The 21,027-nt window shown below is 33.0% G+C and overlaps 2 protein-coding genes across 3 annotated transcripts in view; one reads left to right on the top strand and one right to left on the bottom strand.

The window, feature by feature from the left end:
• Positions 1 to 21,027, top strand: part of LOC127841195 (bifunctional polynucleotide phosphatase/kinase-like) — a 155,569-nt gene that overhangs the window by 72,127 nt on the left and 62,415 nt on the right. The window lies entirely within an intron of this gene.
• Positions 1 to 21,027, bottom strand: part of LOC127841194 (heat shock 70 kDa protein 12A-like) — a 95,655-nt gene that overhangs the window by 52,013 nt on the left and 22,615 nt on the right. The window contains exon 7 of the mRNA XM_052369860.1: positions 20,050 to 20,200. Within this exon, the coding sequence (XP_052225820.1) occupies positions 20,050 to 20,200 (151 nt within the window). The remainder of the gene's footprint in view (positions 1 to 20,049; positions 20,201 to 21,027) is intronic.

The following is a 21,027-nucleotide window of genomic DNA, read 5'->3' as shown; positions in this document are numbered from 1 at the left end:
TAGGAGGTTTGAGGTTTGATGCAACCTGAAACGGGTTAAAAGCCCAAAAACACTCAAAATCAACTAATATTTCGTTCAAAGTTTCGAAACTTAAAGTAAACACATGAAGAATCAATGGTCCTATAAACAATTGCCAAAATTTTACTGCTAGATGTGGTTTGGTAACAAAGATTTAACAAGATCCAAAAAACTCTTTTTTGTTGTTTTGCGGGACAGTATATTCGAATCATGTTTATGTACAAACGTAATGTCAGGGTGTCGTATGAATAGATATCGTTGCGGTAAATAAACAAGCCAAAAAAATAAAAAAAGAGCATTTTGTATCTCGTTAAATCTATGTTACCATACCACATCTAGCGTTGAAATGATGGCTATTGCTTTAAGGAACACTGATTTTGTATGGCTTAACTTTATTTACGAAATATTTTGCGAAAATATTCGTTAATTCTGAGTGTTTATGTTACTTTAAAAGCCCACTGCATTGACCGTTCCTTCGAAGTAACCACGTTTCTTGTGCGTTTGTTATTGGTGTTTATACACTTACTTAATCAAATTGTATGGTAATTTGAAATTTGCTAATGAATGGAACTCACTCTGAAAATCTGATTTCTCTAGGTGGCTTTCAATTAGTGAAGAAACAACAGTACTCTGATCAATAAACAACTATTACCTCTTGCATGTACCAAAGTTAGTTTCATTATCGTAACGGGTGTTTACAAAAGGAAAGAGATTATTGTGTATCCCAAATCAGTGGTGTATTGAAAAATCTAATTTACAGTACGTACACTGAAATAGTGTATATTCGTTTTGTTGTAATCAAATACAGCCATTTATGAACGAAAATATGCAAGCTTACCGACAAAAGAATTCGCGTGGCATATGGTAAAATTATATGCTACAAGCTACTTTATCGAAATATTGCAATACGATAGCACGTTGTTCATGGTTTAACTTATTAAAAGCAAAAATGACATATTTAATGTTAAGATTGTTTTCTTTTAGAATGCATATGAATGAAAATTGATCAATGATACATATTAACATAATTGCCACGAAATTTAAGCAATAATCTGTTTTAATGATTATAAGAGATGAAATCACATAACTTGGATGTGTATGTTAATTTATAGCTTTAAAAAATAACATTTATTTTATTGTTGTAAAGTAATACAAATAATCACGCTAATTAAAATTCAATATTAATTATTTTTCAAAATAACAAAATCAATCTTCTAGTGAAACTTTAAAACGGAATTATACACACTCGATGATCTGCTTGTGGAACAATTCGGAGTAAAACAAATTTAAAAGAACGACACTGTTACATTAATCTGTAGCATTTATCAAATAATATTATAAGAGAACTAATTATAACCAACACAATTATAACCTTTGAACACGGTTACTAACTTTGATTTCTATGCAGATAATACGTCAGGTTTTTTGTAAGCTAAAGCTTATAAACATACTTTGAGGTTAAAACGATAAATCGGTAATTCGTTTTTTACCATTTTATTAACTACTTCACATTATTCTATACAAAGTTTTTCATTCTGAGTGGAACTATACGTGTCTGCTTTCAAAATACTTTCGCTTTTGATTTACAAATGCATAATTCAGTTCAGAAAACTGCATTATTATTCAATGAACTACACAAATGTTAAACATTAAATCAGCCATTATGTTAACAAAGATACCTAAACATTAAAAGTATTCCTTTAATCAGTTTTACTGATCTGTTTAAACGTTCGTGGGAGGAAGTAAAATAGCATTTTAAGTAATTGATATACCCAAGCATTTTCATTCGGATTGACTCAGAATGGTGGATACTACCCAATAGCTAGATTTATCTTTGTCCAGATCACCTTGCCTATTGTATGTCGGTCTTTTGTTCTCTTCGTTTTGAGAAAACACTTCACTCGCTCTATTCGACTTCTGTGTCCTATCAATTTCAGGCAACCATAAGCCGACTTGTAACATTTTACATAATATTTTGTTGTATTGTGTTTGTTTGTTTCGCAATATTGTTCGCCGTTTTCAACAGTGTGTTGTTTTTTTTCAGTAATATCACGACGAACAGTTAACTCCTTCTTTTCCTTGGATAGCTTATAATTTTAGTACCAAGTTTAACAAAAACCGTTCTTTAATCACATATGGAGGTTAAATAACCGAACAAAGAATAAGTTACCAGTCTCCACAAATGTTTTTGGCCGGGCCGGATATTGAACCCGCGATCGTGGTATTTGTAGTTCAACTCTCTACCAGCCGAGTAGCCGACACTTTTAAATAATATGTTGTATAATTGCCTTTTTATTGTATTTTATTATTATTATGAATTGATACAGAAACAATGCGTTTGAATGATTTTAGAAGCATGACTTTTCAACACTCGAGCATATACAAAGAAAACAAATCGACTTGTATTCATATTAGCTCATTCAAATTCATGTGTTTCAATGTTGGATAGTTTAGTGGTTATATACTTAACTTCCACTTAATAGATTATTGGATTGTCTTTCCTGAAGTATTATTTGCTTCATTTTATAAAGTCATGTATTCACGGCAGGTAATGAATATTTAGCACTTTTAAACATACCTTTCACTTAGGGAATTCGGATCTCTGAATAGAATAAGTGATAATAAAAGTACATTAATTCTTATCTTAATACATAGAAAGTCGATGAGCAATGTGTGTTTCTATTTTTACAGATTTGTACAAAGCCAATTTCAGTTGAATACAATTTATGTGTGCGTAAGTGATTGGGTGATGGATGCGAGAGCGTGGTTTGCTATGGTGATGGAAGGGTGTGTTGCTGAGATAAGACGAGCGCGATCGAGTAAACAGCATACATAAAATAGAATATTACAAACCTAAACATTCCAAATTATGGACCTTTATTAAGGCATTTAACAGAGTATCTTACCATTCTACTGTACTTTGTAGTAGAGTTTTTAATCCTCTGGGTGGATGTTTATTGTTGCCAAGGCCGCTTCAGTTTACTTATTTCACTTTTTTAAACAGTTTTTTCGCTAAAGTCACAAGCAATTTTTTCCAAATGTATTACTTAAGTACTACCAATATGAAAATTTTGAGAAAGCACATTAAAAACATGCAGGACTTCGTCTGTATGTCCGATGTTCGTCTTCGTCTGTATGTAACTGCGCAAACAACTGGTCGGCGGAAGTAAATTAGCTTTCAAGTATAACGTACCCTAACATATGCCGCTGTCGGATTAGACTACTGTTCAGGTAACATTCCCATAAACAATCGGGTGTTTCGTTCCTATCCAAAGCAGTTGACTACAGGTTACACAATTAGATTTTTTGCAGTAAGAAAAAATTAACCAGCGATGAAAAAAAAATGACATTTGTTAATTTGTACTATCTAACGACAGAAATGAGTTCTGAAATAGAAGAAAAATTGCTTTCAATCATAACAAAATTTGTTCTATGTTTCGTTTTCAGTTTTTAAAAACTTCGTGTTTGTTTGCGCGTGTTTTTTGTTTTCAAAATAATTCTGCTATTCTACCATAAACAGTAATTTGGAATTAATGAAAACACACTTTTTTATCAAAGCGAAGTTAAATCCGAATATAATAACTCGCATCAAGTAAATATTGGTATCAAAGTGTGTCAGAGTAGTGAGACTCAATACCAACAAAAGCTTCATTATTACTTAACACACAAGAAGACAAAATATAAGTAGTCACAAATACACTATTTATGCCATATTATATGGGATGAAATTTGTCTTGCCACAGCCAAAAGGCAGCATAGTCAGTAATTTGCAAACACCAGCTAATAAAGAAAAGTTACCATCTCTATGGCACGCATTCTCATTTTGACATCAAAACAAACTGTTTCATTCTATTACATCCAAATTTTAAAAAGCATACATTATTTTAAGGCAAACATGTTTTTCTTTTCATATTTAAGGCTACATATTGCTAGCTTTCTTCATATTTCATAATTAAAAACTTACCGTTTTGAAGGTTCACGGTTACCTCATTTAAGCTCATGGTCAAAGAACCTCTTCAATATACATTGAAGGAGTGTTTAAAGGTGTCGATGCACTGTGGGTTGAAGTAATTGCATGCCTTTTCTATCATTAAAAATAGTATCAATTGATGATGATACATCGTTTCTATAACCTCCAGTTCATCCGACGTTGTTTATTTGTCCATGAATTTCATGTGTATCTATCCCCAGTAACAATGAGTCTTATCTCTTTTAATAAATAGAATCCTATTATTCTCGAATATCGAATTATACTAGTTTTTCAAGTTCAGTAACAGTTTACTTTGACATAAAGTTTATTTCTGTGAAGAGTTATTAAATTTAAGTTTCGCGAACGTTGTAATTTGTCAAAAAGCGCATGTTACTTAATTATAAACGTGGTGTTTGTATTCATACATTTGTTGTGTAAGAGGCTTCCTTACGCTTAATTGCAAATTATTGTTGCTGTTTGTTTAAACTATATGCAGTCCAGGTGCGCAAAATAAATTTGGGAATCACAATCTTCTGGCACGAATAACATTCAGAAAACAAACGGCATATGTTCCCAATTTTTCATTATCAACGATGACATCGTATGGTATCAAACTTACATTCAATTGCATGCACAAAATATATCGTATGTAAAGAACATATGTTAGCGCGGTTTAGTTTATATAGTGTATTTATCCAGTTCAGCTCTGCTTCTGTTATATGAAGACCATATGTCAGTTTTCAGGCTTAAGAATGTTGCCACCAAGAGGCCGACATTTATTGCGTTATGTACAGATTACGATATATCTTTGTAATTTCTAGATAATAAGCTACCAAAAATATGTACTTACTAAACAACGACCCGAAATCGACCATAAAATGGCCATAGCAACATGTGGGTATCGATTAGGGTTTAACATTAACACAAGCAAAATCTGAGTATTTTTATTCGAAAGGGATTAAGGCACACTCAGCGTACATTTCGATTTTTCAACAAATAATGGGAAACAGCTCAATCGCAAAGAAACTAGGTTCCCCTTTTATTCAAGCATATACTGTATTCAAAAAGTAATTGCCCAATTTTCATTTGAAGCTATGCATCTGTGAATTTATACTTTTTATCAATACAATTTTGTTGCACAGGGAAAAGTTATACGAGTAACTTGTGTTAATCTTCATTGACTATTCTTTAAAATGGATGGGTGTTCTGTGCAGAAAAAGTAATTAAAACCCTTCATCTGAAATTTATAGATCGATAGTTATCGATCTAAACTAATTGAACCCAATAAGTACGGCCCATTATACAAGCAGGTCATATTTAATATAACGCCGAAAAAATAACGTAGAACAGTATATGTAAGCGCACCAAATAAAGCGCATGTTATTACAATTGAAACTCAAACATATGGAAAGACCAATACAACCTCCCAAAAACAAATACTCGAAATACATATGTACAACGAAATACAATATAACGATTACATAACAATTACAAATAAAGTTGTTTCAATTAACAATTATTTTAGACTATAAACATACGCTCGATTCAAACACGATTATTGAAACCACTGTTTAAATAATATTAATAAAATAATCAAGAACATTCTGATTCGCTTTATATAATAATACAGAACATTCTGATTCGCTTTAACACGATTTCAAGTGTCATCAAACAACGAGGTCGTTATACTAATATAGGTAATGCAAATACACTTTATAATGTTTGTTTATGTCTTGTTAAAGAAAATTAGTAAATTTCATACCAACCATAAGAAAGGGGTATGTAAAACCATATAATTGTCCACGGAGCTGGTGCTGCGATTGAGAGTTAGGGTCACTTCCTTCTTATTGCGGCCAAACATCCTCTGTGCACAGGACGAGATCTTTTTTTAGTTTTTAAAATACCAGCGGCGGGAAATAAAATGTGGGCTGGAAAGTGAGGTCGTTGACGAGTGTAATGTATTTATCATCGGACAGCGCTCAAATCTCTTCTCCCCGTGTGTCGTGAAATGTGTCATATCCCCAATTTAGATTCTTGCTGTTGAGGTTTCAAGCTATGAGGATCCGACTGCTTGGGATCTTGATGATGTCTAGTGATAGAATTTTGTCGTAAGGATGCAGTATTTGACCAGCTCTAGTGGTCTGTCCTTAGCGATGATTTAGGTCTTAATTTACCGTGAAAGTCTTCTTTCTGATAGTCGCGATGTTTCTGCAAGAAGGTATACTGACAAATCTCTGGTTCCACAAGACGAGTTTGAAAGACCACATGGGGTAGGACTCCATCGAGGCACGGACACCGGCAATGCACCTGTTTAGTGGGACATTTCAGGGAGATCACATCTCTAGTTGCCTCTTTACTCCATGTGTCATGTTTGGCTGTGTTGCTTGCGTTGGACAATTCTTTGTAAGAGTCCCCTGTGCAGCCCGATACCTCTGTCTTCAGAGCTCGGGGTTTCCGTCAGGGTTACCTCATTTAAGCTCATGGTCAAAGAAATTCCTAAATGCACATTGAACGATTGTTTAAAGAGATCGATACACTGTGGATTGAAGAAATAGCGCATCTGTTGATTGCATGGTTTTCATATTTGAAAAATATAATCATTTGATGATAGTATCATCTTGTAGGAATACCGCCAGTTGATACGAAGTTATTTATTTTCTCATTATGTCTGGCCTATCAAGCCCCTATAACTTTGAGCCGTATCCATATCCGCAAACGAAGGACCCGCTCGGTTGGTAATAGTTGCCCAACTACCTAATAGCCTTACCCAGCCGTATGTCACTAAAAAAGGTAATATATGGCATTCAAATAACATATCGAAAAATACATCAATACCTCAAGGCCATCAAAAATGCTACCGCATCAACTTCCGTCGTAATACCACATTTTAATAATGACCAATTTAACGGAATCTTCAGCAGAAAAATGTGACGTACATTTGTTTAAAGAGTGTTCATCAGAACATAGATTTTCTGTTAATTAAAACGTGACAAAACTGGATTCTACGAGGTAGATAAAACATTAAAAAATGCATCGATTTATTACGCCTGAACGACACCGGTCGCCATCTTGCCAAGCCCGAGAAAGTAAAATACGCTCGCTGTATCTTTTTTGAAGCTTTACAAGCTTTACTATAATGAGACTCGAAATGATTCTCAAATTAATCAATAAACGTCTATTATTCTCGCATATCGAATTATACTCGTATTCCAGTTCAGTGACCGTTGTCTTTGACATAATTGAACACTTTATGTGTTGTATTCATACATATGATGTGTAAGAAGCTTCCGTACGCTTAATTGCAAATCATTTTTGTTGTTAAAGTCAACCTATATACAGTCAATTTTGGACGCGTGCACTATAAGAAATTATAGTTAAATGAAACGTTTGTTGCATAAGCTAGTATGTGAGAACACTTCTCGCGAACTATTATTTAATTTTACATACTGCACAAACCAACGATGGATATCCTATATGGGACCCGCATGGGTCTAAAAATATTCCCTAACAAGTGCGCTAAATAAAATTGGAATCACAAACTTCTGGCAACAACTTATATAAAGAAAACAAACGGTATGTTTTCTCAAGTTTTATTCTTAACGATGACATCGCGTGGTATCAATCTTGCATACTTGCATGCACGTATCGTCTGTAAGGAACAGATGTTAGCGCGGTTTAGATTATATAGTATCCAGTTCTGCTCTGCCTCTGTAATCTACGTGTCAGTTTTAAGGTTTGAAAATGTTACCAGCAAGAGGAAGACATTAACTGCGTTAAGTACATATAACGATGTATCTTTTGTAATTTCTAGATGAAAAGCTACCGCAAACTAGAAATTTAAGCCATAATAGGAACCATATGCAGCTCATATAAGACCCATCAATTCAGCCCATATACTTAGATGTAATTGTACTGTTTATTTTGTAGCACATTAAGGTGTGGTAACGATCAAGTTAAATTCAACAATATTTATTTCAGTGGCATAGAGAACACTTTTTAATACTCATTATAAACAGCTCTAGAAGCCACTTATGAATACATACTCATACGCATACTTTGAACATAAACATGGGAAAAATAAATTTAAGGGACTAAAGAATAGAACAAGCCTCATATCCACCGTTCAATGTGTATTCTGTAGAGTAAAACAAAACGTTTTTTTTTAAACTGTTATTTTCAACGTTAGGTTAATTAAGTTCACAATTAGCATGAAACAAAATACAGAGCGAACGCCAGTTGAAGCAATATTTTTCGGCTAAATCCTTTCGAGAATTAAAATCATACAAATAAAACGATTTATTAAATTCTCCCTTAAGAGTTCGTACATGTACACAAAAAAATGTGTATACTCAATAAATTTGATCCGAACTAAGTGTTAGACAAACAGGCATGCAATATCTCAAGGACAATATAAAAACACCATTACATAGGACAAGAAAACGTTAATTACATCAATGAAAACTGCTTTTATAGATCAATATACAAATATTGTATACATCCTGTTTTTAATTTCAATATTTAGGAGTAATCATATTTCTAAAACCTTAGTAACAACCGTACGTTCTTTTTATTTAAGGCAGTGTGACAGTCTCCATACACTAGAGGTCCACACATAATCTGTCGTTGCAATTTATTTACGTTAAGCGAATTAATTTAAAAAGAAAGCTATCGACGGAGGCTAGATTAGCCGATGATGGTATTAGTTTGTAAATTTATAATAAAATGTTTCATGTTGAGTCAAAAAGAAAGCCATAAGAAGCATACCCTCGAATTTTCTTCATTTACTTAAAACTTTATATCTAATATAAAATTCGTATAAGTAATAAGTTGTCTTAACATTTCAACTGTACCTATGACCATAAAAAATTTAACATAAAAAACAAACCATGCGTATTTTAATAGCCAATATGACGCAAACATTCAGTGTTCTTATTCCATTAAAAGAACGGCAATGTGCAAACAAATATCAAAAATAGAGGTTGAAAAACATCTTTAGTAAAGTGTTCAATAAATTGATGTTTTTGGAACAGTATTTGCTATAAAAAAAAATATTGTAAAAAAATGATAGATCTTTTATCTAAGACAAACACAAAAATTAGAGTGTTTGTCCTTCAAAAGGGGGACCATTCGTTTCAACGCAAACCTTCTTGACATTTTTTAATATAACAATTTAATAAATGCATTTATGTTATTTATTAATAGTGGATTACAACTTTATCGTTATAATTTGCAAATGTCATTAACGGATTTCGACACATTGTTCATGTAATGTAAAAATAGTCTTACGGTCATAAAAAGTTACGTTTATTGTTGCATGTCTAGAGGGTTTATTGTGGAATAAAACAATGAAACGCGAGCAAATTATTCAATAATAATGAAACATGTTTTTGAACATGAAATCAGTCGTAATAATTTATTAATACAACATATCAATCCACATGGTAACATGAATATTGAGCCCTACAAATAATCAAAGTTTCTGTTAAAAACATGCTAAAATGTACTTAAGGAGCTGCAAGGGACATTGCTATTTGTAACTAACAATAGAAACGTAAGTATCAGCAATTCATGCAAAAACTATCAAGTAGCATTCTTCACTGTTAATAACATGGAATAAATTATCAATTTAGGAACACCCATAACTCAGCTCAAATAATACTGAAAGATAAAAGCAAGCTTTGTTAAAAATATCTACACGTTTTTACAATATCCCTTTACTAAGGACTTCCATTTTAAAAATCATAAATCCCAAATTTAAACATAAACCAACGTTGCATTAAAAAGAGCTGTTCGCATTTTCTAAATTAAGTCTAACGTGAACATGTTATCTCATACATCGGCTTTGCTATCTGCAATATATCTGTATTTGCTTAAAAGTAAACGACAACAATCGTTCTCTAAATAGTTCATATAACTGAAGTTATATTGCTCACATAGCATATGATTTTTGAGAACTGCTAAGTTTCAATATAGAATCGTTATATTGTGCAAACAAATACAAATATATGTGAAAATAATTGAAAGTACATAATCAACTCAAATTATAACACACAATATGTTTAAATGGCATATACAAAGATCAGGAAAGAATTAAACACCCAGACCGTGGATCTCAATATACCTTTTAAATAATGTATCAGACAGGATAAATGTGGACTAGGTGGAATAAAGGGACGTTTTAACACTCTTTAATATATTTGTGTAATGTATTTTGCTATTTTTATAAACTAAACCATATAATTTTGAAAATTCTAAAATAAATAAAAACAAAAACAAAAAACGTTCGGTAAAAAAACTTTCATTTACGCGGATTGAATACACGACCTCTTGATATAATCACCTCTTACACACAAAGGAGGCTGGTAAAAGTAGTACCAACGCGTATTAGATTGATATATTATTGTCTAATTTGATTGATTTTTCGTTTATAGCGAGCAAACTCGGGAAACATTCAAAGTCATAATATTAGAGGCGCAAATATACAAAGCTCATTCAATCAATATTGGAATGTAAAGGCATACAGTTTGAATCACATCAATTTATACACAATTATATCTACATTATTTCCAATGTTTTATGTAAACATATTCTTAACCACAAATTCATTGGGGATTTTATTATCGTTTACATGTGTAATGTGCAAAAAAGAGATCTCCACTGGAAAACGAAACTAAATTGTCTACTACATTTTGATAACTATATTGCACAAAAGACTAAAAAACCATTTATGCGTAAAATGAATTAATAGTTTAAATATCGTTTTATGATTGTTAATTTTAGACAAATTTACTTCCATGTGTTTGTTTACATGGGCTTACCATAAATTATGACATATTGTATCATCCCGTTCCAATGTATGACACTATGATAAATCTATTTACAGGGTGTATTGAGTTACAACAAAAAGTCAACAACCGTGCTAGTAATTCGACCTGTGGCCTCTTCTTCGCCTTCAACCTTTATTTCTGTGCCACCGAAATATAATCGAATAGTAACCCACCTGTCTGTAACGCTTCCAGATAGCGGGATTCTTAAACATCCTATCTTTCTGCATCCCTCATCTGTGACGTATTGTACATCTTTGTTTGTTGAAGTATATATTTTAAATTCCAATTCAGTTTGATTTATGCTACTTGTATAAAATCTTTTTTCTGCCTGTTTTTCTCCAACAACGAGTGTTTGGTCGGATGATACCAAGATTGAAAATATATCATCACACCTGTCACCAGCATCTGATTTGATAAGCTTATCTATAGGATGTTCGTCCTTATTGAACGGTTCAGTGCAATGGATCCCATATGTATACTTGGACATTCGTTCACTGATAGAGGTCGGGCAGTGTCCAAATATGACAGCTCCCTTTAGGACAGCAAGACCTGCGTCAGTTGGAACAATGATTTTCAGTCGTGGAAATTTCTCCCGCATTGTCTCCGCCAGTAATGGGGACTCTGAGTAACCTCCAACCATAAGGATGGCTTTCGCTTTCGACGGCTCGCCTTCTTTAAGTAATGACTGCATATGGTTAACAATTGCATTTACCGACTCCTTAAAGAAAGACCGAAATATGCTGAAGTCCAACCTAAACTTTTCACCGACAAGTGTAACCTACAATATAACATAAATAAGATAAGATAGTATCTATGTGTAAACTGCATTATATTATTATTTAAGACTCATGTCGCCATCACAATTCGTATCATTTATAAAGATGTATTTGATCACGACTGATTAGTGATCATTATCTTCAAATCTATACAAAAAGTGTTGTTTATAATGGTGAATGGTTTTGCTATAATAACAAGTCATACCCTATTTGCGTCAGCATGATATATTTTAACAAATTCCTACCTTATCTGCGTATCGCGAAGACTGTACAATCTTTTTCATCGATAGACCCTTGCTTACGTCTACAAGCTCTATGAGGGCTAGCGGCAATTTGATCGTCACAAGTCCTTCACTAGACGAATTGTAGCGCGTTTTTTAAGTTCGAAGTCACGGAGAAGGTCAATGTAGTCTTCCATGTGATCGTCTTTGAAACGTTGGAGGACGTCTTTGCCTAATCGTGTGCATTCTTTACTTACATGAAAACGAAATACTTGGGAAATAGTTTGAACACGTTACTTTTTGAATACACGATATGAATTTATTCTCACCTATTAAGTTTACCAAAAAGTCCAAAAAAGCCTTATCCACCATTGTACCACCCCAGGCTCTACCAGTGGCCTTGAATAGTTCTTTTAGTTTACCTCCAAAACTTACTTCATGTACGGTGATATCTATCGTACCTCCTACAAATACCCACAGTAGAGGCTTGAATGAAACAAAAGTACTGTCAAAAGTAATTATTTTTATACCAACAGCATGAATTGTCATTGGTGTATTGTTTACCGTTTGATGTCAATTTTGCAAATAAATTTTAAAAAGCGTTCAAATGCATCGCACAAATTCCAAACAGTCAGATTGTAGAAACGCCAGAGAAAACCATCTATAAGTGCTAGCTCGGGGTCTCACATTAATGGCAGAAACCTACTCACTGTGAATGAACAAAAAATGTCACGTGACCACAAAAGTCAACGTCAGTAGTCATTTTATGACAACAAACAGCCGCGCAAGGTAGGTTTTTTTCCAATATATTTGCTGATCATCCTCTGACTTTCACACGACCTAGTGCAGGCAATATGGCATGCATATAGCTTTCGATCGGTATATCACGCGTTTTGTGTGTTGCTCTGGTTTTCGAGAACACTTCGGCGCAACTTTCCATTTAAGAAGCAAACGTCAGTAGTAAAATTACAAAGAGTCAGTATTCTCGAAAATTAACGATCACAGAACTGTCTATGCTTTACCGGACGAACATATATTACATATGTCTATGCATAAACAAACAAAAATATATACCAGATATTAAATAAACGTTTAAAGAGTGAAAACAAATATGGCAAACGTCAGTAGTACGTTTAGGAATGGCAAACGAATGCCATATTGCCTGCACTATGCCGTATGAAAGTCAGAGGATGATCAGCAAAGATATTGGAAAAAACCTACTTTGCGCGGCTGTGTGTTGTCATAAAATGACTACTGACGTTGACTTTTGTGGTCACGTGACAGTTTTTGTTCATTCACAGTGCTACTGTCATTCGTTGAACTCAACTCGTAAACCACTTAAGCGTGGTTCCGACTGCATATTTCGTCAATCGTGTAATTTTATTGTGGCGTGTAGAGTTTATATAAGCAGGGACCTATACAAACAAAGCGATGCGCATTTTTAATGATCCGAAGATCAAACTATCGTGCTTTCACGCAAAAACACAAGCGAGACTTCACGCGAATGCGCACATTTTCAAGGTCGCCATTTTATAAAATGCGAGAAACTGACAGGAAACGAATAATACGGATGATAATATTAATTAGACCGAATGTTTCACGAAATGAACGACAAATATTTAAAGTAAGTTGAATTTGCCACTTCTTACTGATTTTCTTGTATGGCAATCTGTGTAATAACTAATAAAAACAACGCTTGCTAAGGTATCCTTTACACCACAGAAATTGCCTAACAGAACCACAATGATTATTAAAATATTCTGCCTTATAACAGTTTATTTACATGAGATTAGAGAGAGTGCAATTCTTATTTTAAATGTTTAAAATAGATTCAAGACCAAGGTTAATATAAAAAGCGTAAGACAAAAATTCCAAACACATTTTTAAAGCAACAAGACCACCATTCATTGCTCTTTTTTTCAATAGAATCTATGATTAAAAACTATATACTTAACATGTTGGTATTTTTGCCAAATGTCAAATTGTTATAAATGGTATGGTGCACAATATATTGGCATTATGAGAAAAGACAAGAGTTTGAATACGCTCATAGAATATAAAATTTAAGTATTTTTTATTATTTTTAACCCCCTTCTGTCGCAGCTTTTTTCAAACGGCTCAGTAATTACAGGCTATATTCTTCTCATGTTGGTATTTCCTTAAATGTCACATTTTTTATTAATTCTATAGTGCACAGTTTATTTTTTGTATTGCTGTAGGCTTTAAATACATGTACCAAATCTACTGCATCACCAGGTCAAAGGGTATTTATGTATTTTGTTGTTGAAATAATAAACAGAAAATTGTTAGTCATATTATTAAGTTCTATTTAACATTTCACATTGGTACTTGTGCACTATCTGGTTCAAATATGTGATTTGCTCACATGCTACGGATATTTTCTTAAGCTTAATTGATACGAATATATTGTTAATTACATGTCTTATCATGATTTTATTGTTATCTTATATAGGATACTAAATTTGGATAATACCAAGTTTACCTATCATGCATATAATAATTTGTATTTTCAGTGACCCAATTACGTATATTTTACCATTAGCCGGGATTCAATGCTTGTAAAAAATGTGTTTTGCACAAAATTATGTATATTGTATGTTTTAATGTCGTTTTTTCCTGTTCTGTAGATTTGAACGGATATAATAATAATCATACCAAAACACATATACAATGACTTATATGTTACTGATTTATACTCAGAAATATACGATTTAAGACTTTTCTGAATTGCCTTACCTTTATATTCTGATAATGTTTTTTCAATACATGAACGCGAAATTTGTACACAGTAATACTCCGCAAATGTATCACAGCAAGGTGGATCTAGCATGTGATTTTTTCTTTGCTTCATCATCAGCATAAGAAAAGTGTTATGTTTATAAGACATTTTCAGTAACTTCCACGGATATTATGTTCAAATGGAGTACAACGGAATAATAAACTTTTTTCTCGGAAGATAAAAGAACAATTATACATTTTATTTATATGCAATTGACAGGTAATGATAATGTCAATATTTCAGACAAGGGTAAGATTTAAAATAAATTAAAATAGGATCTTTTGAATTGAACATGTTCATACGTGCGATATACAACGGCAAGTGAACCCTTGATAAAGAAACGGAAATTGTTACTCTTCAATGCATCCGAACATGTGACAAAACCGCTTGTTAATAAGACAAATAAATAATTTATTATTAAAAATATGAATGAATAGGTGTTTGTTTATTAAACAAGTAAGTGGTGTATCAAAAACATAACATCATACACGAGTGAAATCTCTCGCAATCGATGTCATCTAGACGCATTATTGATTAAGTAATCGTTTAAACGATCGAAATTATCAAATCCCGCGCACCTGTTGTTTTCGCGTTGTTACTGGATATCGCGAAATTGCACATCCCTTTGTTTGTATGGGTCCCCGATATAAGATGTTAAAATACCTCTTTTATCATGATACATTTACATAGTTTAATGTTTCGATGTACTTAACATCGAATTTAGTTTTCTGTTGTGTGTAGTTTTCAGTTCAGTATTATGAAGACCACGTGATAAAAATGTCATCTGACTTATATTGTGTGTACTGCAACCTATAGGCCCTTGCAAGCATAGCAATTTGTTTAAAGAAAACACTGTTGATAACAGGTCAAGATGGGCACTTATTTTCGAGACCTGCACGAGTTATCCCAAGCAATTGTATTATCACATTTACTTCATTAATGTGTTGTAGTTAAATATTGCTATTAACTTCGTACGTATTCGCATGATTTATTTATTTTTATGTATTTGGGGGAACTAAGACATAGAAGTAGGATTTCATTACAAAATTCTGAAAGCTTCTTCATGTATTAAATGATTTTCTTTTTTATCTGTTGAAGAAAATAGCTTAAATTCAGTGAAAAATGTCAATACGATTTTATTTGTGTCACTGATTGAAAATATAAGACATATTGCAGTATTTTTCCATCCAATACATCGTATAATCGTTGTCAGTGACATTTCTTTACAAACGAAAATGTGAGTCGAATATTTAAAAAAAACGTGTTGAAATTTAAATCCATGAAACACATAAAAACGGAATATTGTTATGCAAATTGTTTACAAACAAGCTTTAAAATTTAAACGAGTGTTACAAAGTTTATAAAAAATTGGGTCACAAATATTCAGAACATGTTAAATATTTGGGTTTGGTTATGTATTCCAAACGTTGTACACGTAAATTGTTGTGTTAGATAGTTCAATTGTAGAGTTGTTGACAATTTTAAACAAGATTGGTATGGTAAAATGAAAAACAGTTCTGTATTAGATATTTATTAAGTTTATATATCATCTTTGGAATGCGGTGAATATTTAGACTGACGTCCTAGACGTTTGCGTTTATGTTATGTTAGATTAACAGTCTCTGCAAATCCGTTGAAAAAACAAACTGGCAGATATGCTCTGAACAACATTCCATGAAATGAACGTTATATTGTATATGTTGTCATTCCGTTGGTTTAGAAGACGAATACCATTTTTGGGGCGATTGCCTTCTGCAATTCGCCCCATAGGTAACATTATATACGTATACCGAAGAAAGAAGTCCGTTAATGCAACTAACCATTTTGCATCCAAATTTTGCATTCACAAACAAAATAGCTTCGACCGCATAGTATTAGTATAAATGCGCCACACGAACACTGTAACGAAGTGCTTCGGTATTTTCCGTTGCAAAAATTGACCAGAAGATGTCAAAGCTATCGGAAATTGTTTGATATTTTAATAATACATATTGCGAAGGCTAATGTGTCGGCCCGGCTAGCTCAGTTGGTACAGCACCAGAAAGATAAACTCGGGTTCTAAGGTTCGAGTTCCACGTTGGATGTTACTATTTTTCCTATTATTGAATGGATTTACTTAATTCTTGGACAAAACACCCGTTTGGACAAGACCTTTCTGTTGAATATTTTACCTTGACCCCTAGTTGATATTGACCTTTAGTATCCAATTACTCAAAAACTAACATTTGCCGTATCTTACTTGCTACTAAATGGATTTACTTTATACTTTGACACATACAGAGGCCCGTGTACTTAGACAAGAAAGAACCAGAAACCTTACACTGTACTCATTAGAAATTACTGCAATGCTTGTCTTTATTAAATCTATGTTAAATTTGGAACTGGGTAAATGTATCTTCGCAGTTTAGCTATAAATTGGCAAATACGACAATGACTTGTTTAAAAAAACAGCATTTACATTTAACCCCAATAGCTAAATCATATAATGTTCACAGCCTGTCACCCGTCCTTACTTCCATCCGTTTTCTTAAAAAAGGTGATTGGCATTACGGTGTATAGTGTTTTAACGACCTCACAATTTGAGCAAAATCGCTCCACCAGTACTTTGAGTACGTTGCTTTATGTATGCAATTGTTTAACTGAGTAAAGAAAAAATATATTATCCGTATATTTTATGTTATCTGTCTGTGTATAAATTCCACAAGTATTTAGTTTTATGTTATAGATTAGTAATTTCAGATGAAAGAAAAACATAAAAGAAGCTTTAATCATAAGAACTACGATCTTAAATATAATACGGTTAATAGATTTCATCACCCCTTGATAGAACTTACGTGTTCTTGTCATATATTGTGTTTATTTGTAGTTGATGTTTTTAACATTACTTGTAACATAATGTAATGTTATTATTTGCACTTATGTGACATAAGAAAATAATTTGTATATTTTATTATTTATAAATGTTTTGTTGCATACGTCTGAAAAAACTATCTATATCTGTCTGTCTTTTTTCTGTCTTTCAGACATTCCAATGAATCAATTAAACTGTTGCAGTGTTTCACAAATGAACATATTCCCGCAATGAAAATCTTCGCTTACTCCAAAGTTACTTCTATATATTTAATTTTGTTCATAATAATGTGTTCACAGAACTCATGATAAATATTAAGTTTCAAAACTTAAAAAAAAAGTTTAAAAGAAGGTGATTTTGTATTTTATTTTAATAAGATTTTTGTATTGCTGTAGGCTTTAAATACATGTACCAAATCTACTGCATCACCAGGTCAAAGGGTATTTATGTATTTTGTTGTTGAAATAATAAACAGAAAATTGTTAGTCATATTATTAAGTTCTATTTAACATTTCACATTGGTACTTGTGCACTATCTGGTTCAAATATGTGATTTGCTCACATGCTATGGATATTTTCTTAAGCTTAATTGATACGAATATATTGTTAATTACATGTCTTATCATGATTTTATTGTTATCTTATATAGGATACTAAATTTGGATAATACCAAGTTTACCTATCATGCATATAATAATTTGTATTTTCAGTGACCCAATTACGTATATTTTACCATTAGCCGGGATTCAATGCTTGTAAAAAATGTGTTTTGCACAAAATTATGTATATTGTATGTTTTAATGTCGTTTTTCCTGTTCTGTAGATTTGAACGGATATAATAATAATCATACCAAAACACATATACAATGACTTATATGTTACTGATTTATACTCAGAAATATACGATTTAAGACTTTTCTGAATTGCCTTACCTTTATATTCTGATAATGTTTTTTCAATACATGAACGCGAAATTTGTACACAGTAATACTCCGCAAATGTATCACAGCAAGGTGGATCTAGCATGTGATTTTTTCTTTGCTTCATCATCAGCATAAGAAAAGTGTTATGTTTATAAGACATTTTCAGTAACTTCCACGGATATTATGTTCAAATGGAGTACAACGGAATAATAAACTTTTTTCTCGGAAGATAAAAGAACAATTATACATTTTATTTATATGCAATTGACAGGTAATGATAATGTCAATATTTCAGACAAGGGTAAGATTTAAAATAAATTAAAATAGGATCTTTTGAATTGAACATGTTCATACGTGCGATATACAACGGCAAGTGAACCCTTGATAAAGAAACGGAAATTGTTACTCTTCAATGCATCCGAACATGTGACAAACCGCTTGTTAATAAGACAAATAAATAATTTATTATTAAAAAATATGAATGAATAGGTGTTTGTTTATTAAACAAGTAAGTGGTGTATCAAAAACATAACATCATACACGAGTGAAATCTCTCGCAATCGATGTCATCTAGACGCATTATTGATTAAGTAATCGTTTAAACGATCGAAATTATCAAATCCCGCGCACCTGTTGTTTTCGCGTTGTTACTGGATATCGCGAAATTGCACATCCCTTTGTTTGTATGGGTCCCCGATATAAGATGTTAAAATACCTCTTTTTATCATGATACATTTACATAGTTTAATGTTTTCGATGTACTTAACATCGAATTTAGTTTTCTGTTGTGTGTAGTTTTCAGTTCAGTATTATGAAGACCACGTGATAAAAATGTCATCTGACTTATATTGTGTTTACTGCACCTATAGGCCCTTGCAAGCATAGCAATTTGTTTAAAGAAAACACTGTTGATAACAGGTCAAGATGGGCACTTATTTTCGAGACCTGCACGAGTTATCCCAAGCAATTGTATTATCACATTTACTTCATTAATGTGTTGTAGTTAAATATTGCTATTAACTTCGTACGTATTCGCATGATTTATTTATTTTTATGTATTTGGGGAACTAAGACATAGAAGTAGGATTTCATTACAAAATTCTGAAAGCTTCTTCATGTATTAAATGATTTTCTTTTTTTATCTGTTGAAGAAAATAGCTTAAATTCAGTGAAAATGTCAATACGATTTTATTTGTGTCACTGATTGAAAATATAAGACATATTGCAGTATTTTTCCATCCAATACATCGGTATATCGTTGTCAGTGACATTTCTTTACAAACGAAAATGTGAGTCGAATATTTAAAAAAAACGTGTTGAAATTTAAATCCATGAAACACATAAAAACGGAAAGTTTGCTTCAACGACGTGTTTTATTATGACATTATTTTTTTCTATTATACTCATATATGTCGTTGGTTAGATTATATTTTGATAACGCCATTTTAAAAAAACATATGACGTCAATGCTTTCTTCATGACGTGTATATTCCCGTATTGCACTTTATAAAAGAAGGTTAGAATACTTCTTTCACTCGTGGTTACAAAAACTGTAAAAATTTCACTCGTTTCCACGCCACTCGTTTTTTTGTTTCTGAAACCAATCGTGAAATAAATTTCAATCATACACCCACATCAAGAAATATCTATTACATTTTCTTACCTCCTGCATCTAACACCAGGTATTTACTGCCCGATTTGAAGGACGAAATACCACCTGCAGTGGCGTCAACTTTGACTGGAGCGTGTCTACAGTAAATCGAAGCGGCCTCAGGCTCTAATGCAATTGATAACTTTTCACATGGTATGCCAGCCTGCAAGAACGAACACCAATACTTAACATGATTGCGTCTTTGATCATATATGTGGCATTTCTCCCTCCCTCCCTCCCGACCCTCCCTCCCCCCTCCCTCCCTCCCTCCCCCTCCCTCACCTCCTCCCTCCCTCCCCCCTCCCTCCCTCATCCACTCTCTCTCCGCTCCCTCTCTCCTCTCCCTCTCTCCTCTCCCTCTCTCTCTCCCTCTCCCTCTCTCTCTCCCTCTCTCTTTCTCTCTCTTGTCTGTCTGTCTGTCTGTCTGTCTGTCTGTCTGTCTGTCTGTCTGTCTGTCTGTCTGCCTTCCTGCCTGCCTGCCTGCCTGCCTGACTGTCTGTCTGTCTGCCTCTCTCCCCCTATCCCCCTCTCTACCTCTCTCTCTCTTCCCTTTCTCCCTCTCTCTCCCTCTCCCTCTCCCTCTCTCCCTTTCTCTCTCCCTCTCCCTGTTTCTCCCTCTCTCTTCCTCTCCATCCCCCTTCTCTCTCTCCCCCCCCCTCTTCTCCTCTCCCCTTTTCTCTCTCATTCCATTTATCTCTCTCTCTTTCGCTCTTTCAACAAGTCTGAATTCGCACTACATGTACAAAATAACTGATGCGTATTTAAATATAATGGTCAAATAAATCTTGTGGTCATATTGGGCATTTTGGTATCAAATATTACTACCAAAGTCGAAAATTTGACATTTGCTCTAAAGCATGCGTTGGCTTTCTCTAATATGATTTTTATAAAGTACTTGTTACATTAAAGCCACACACCTTGAAATGAAAGTAAATTTAAGTATAAATAAGAAACATATTTATCTATGCCAATTAGAAAATATCTGGTGGT

Source organism: Dreissena polymorpha, chromosome 8 (genome assembly GCF_020536995.1).
Source record: "Dreissena polymorpha isolate Duluth1 chromosome 8, UMN_Dpol_1.0, whole genome shotgun sequence".
NCBI classification, from domain to species: domain Eukaryota; kingdom Metazoa; phylum Mollusca; class Bivalvia; order Myida; family Dreissenidae; genus Dreissena; species Dreissena polymorpha.
Note: the sequence above shows the minus strand (reverse complement) of the source record. Positions and strands in the feature narration are given on the sequence as shown.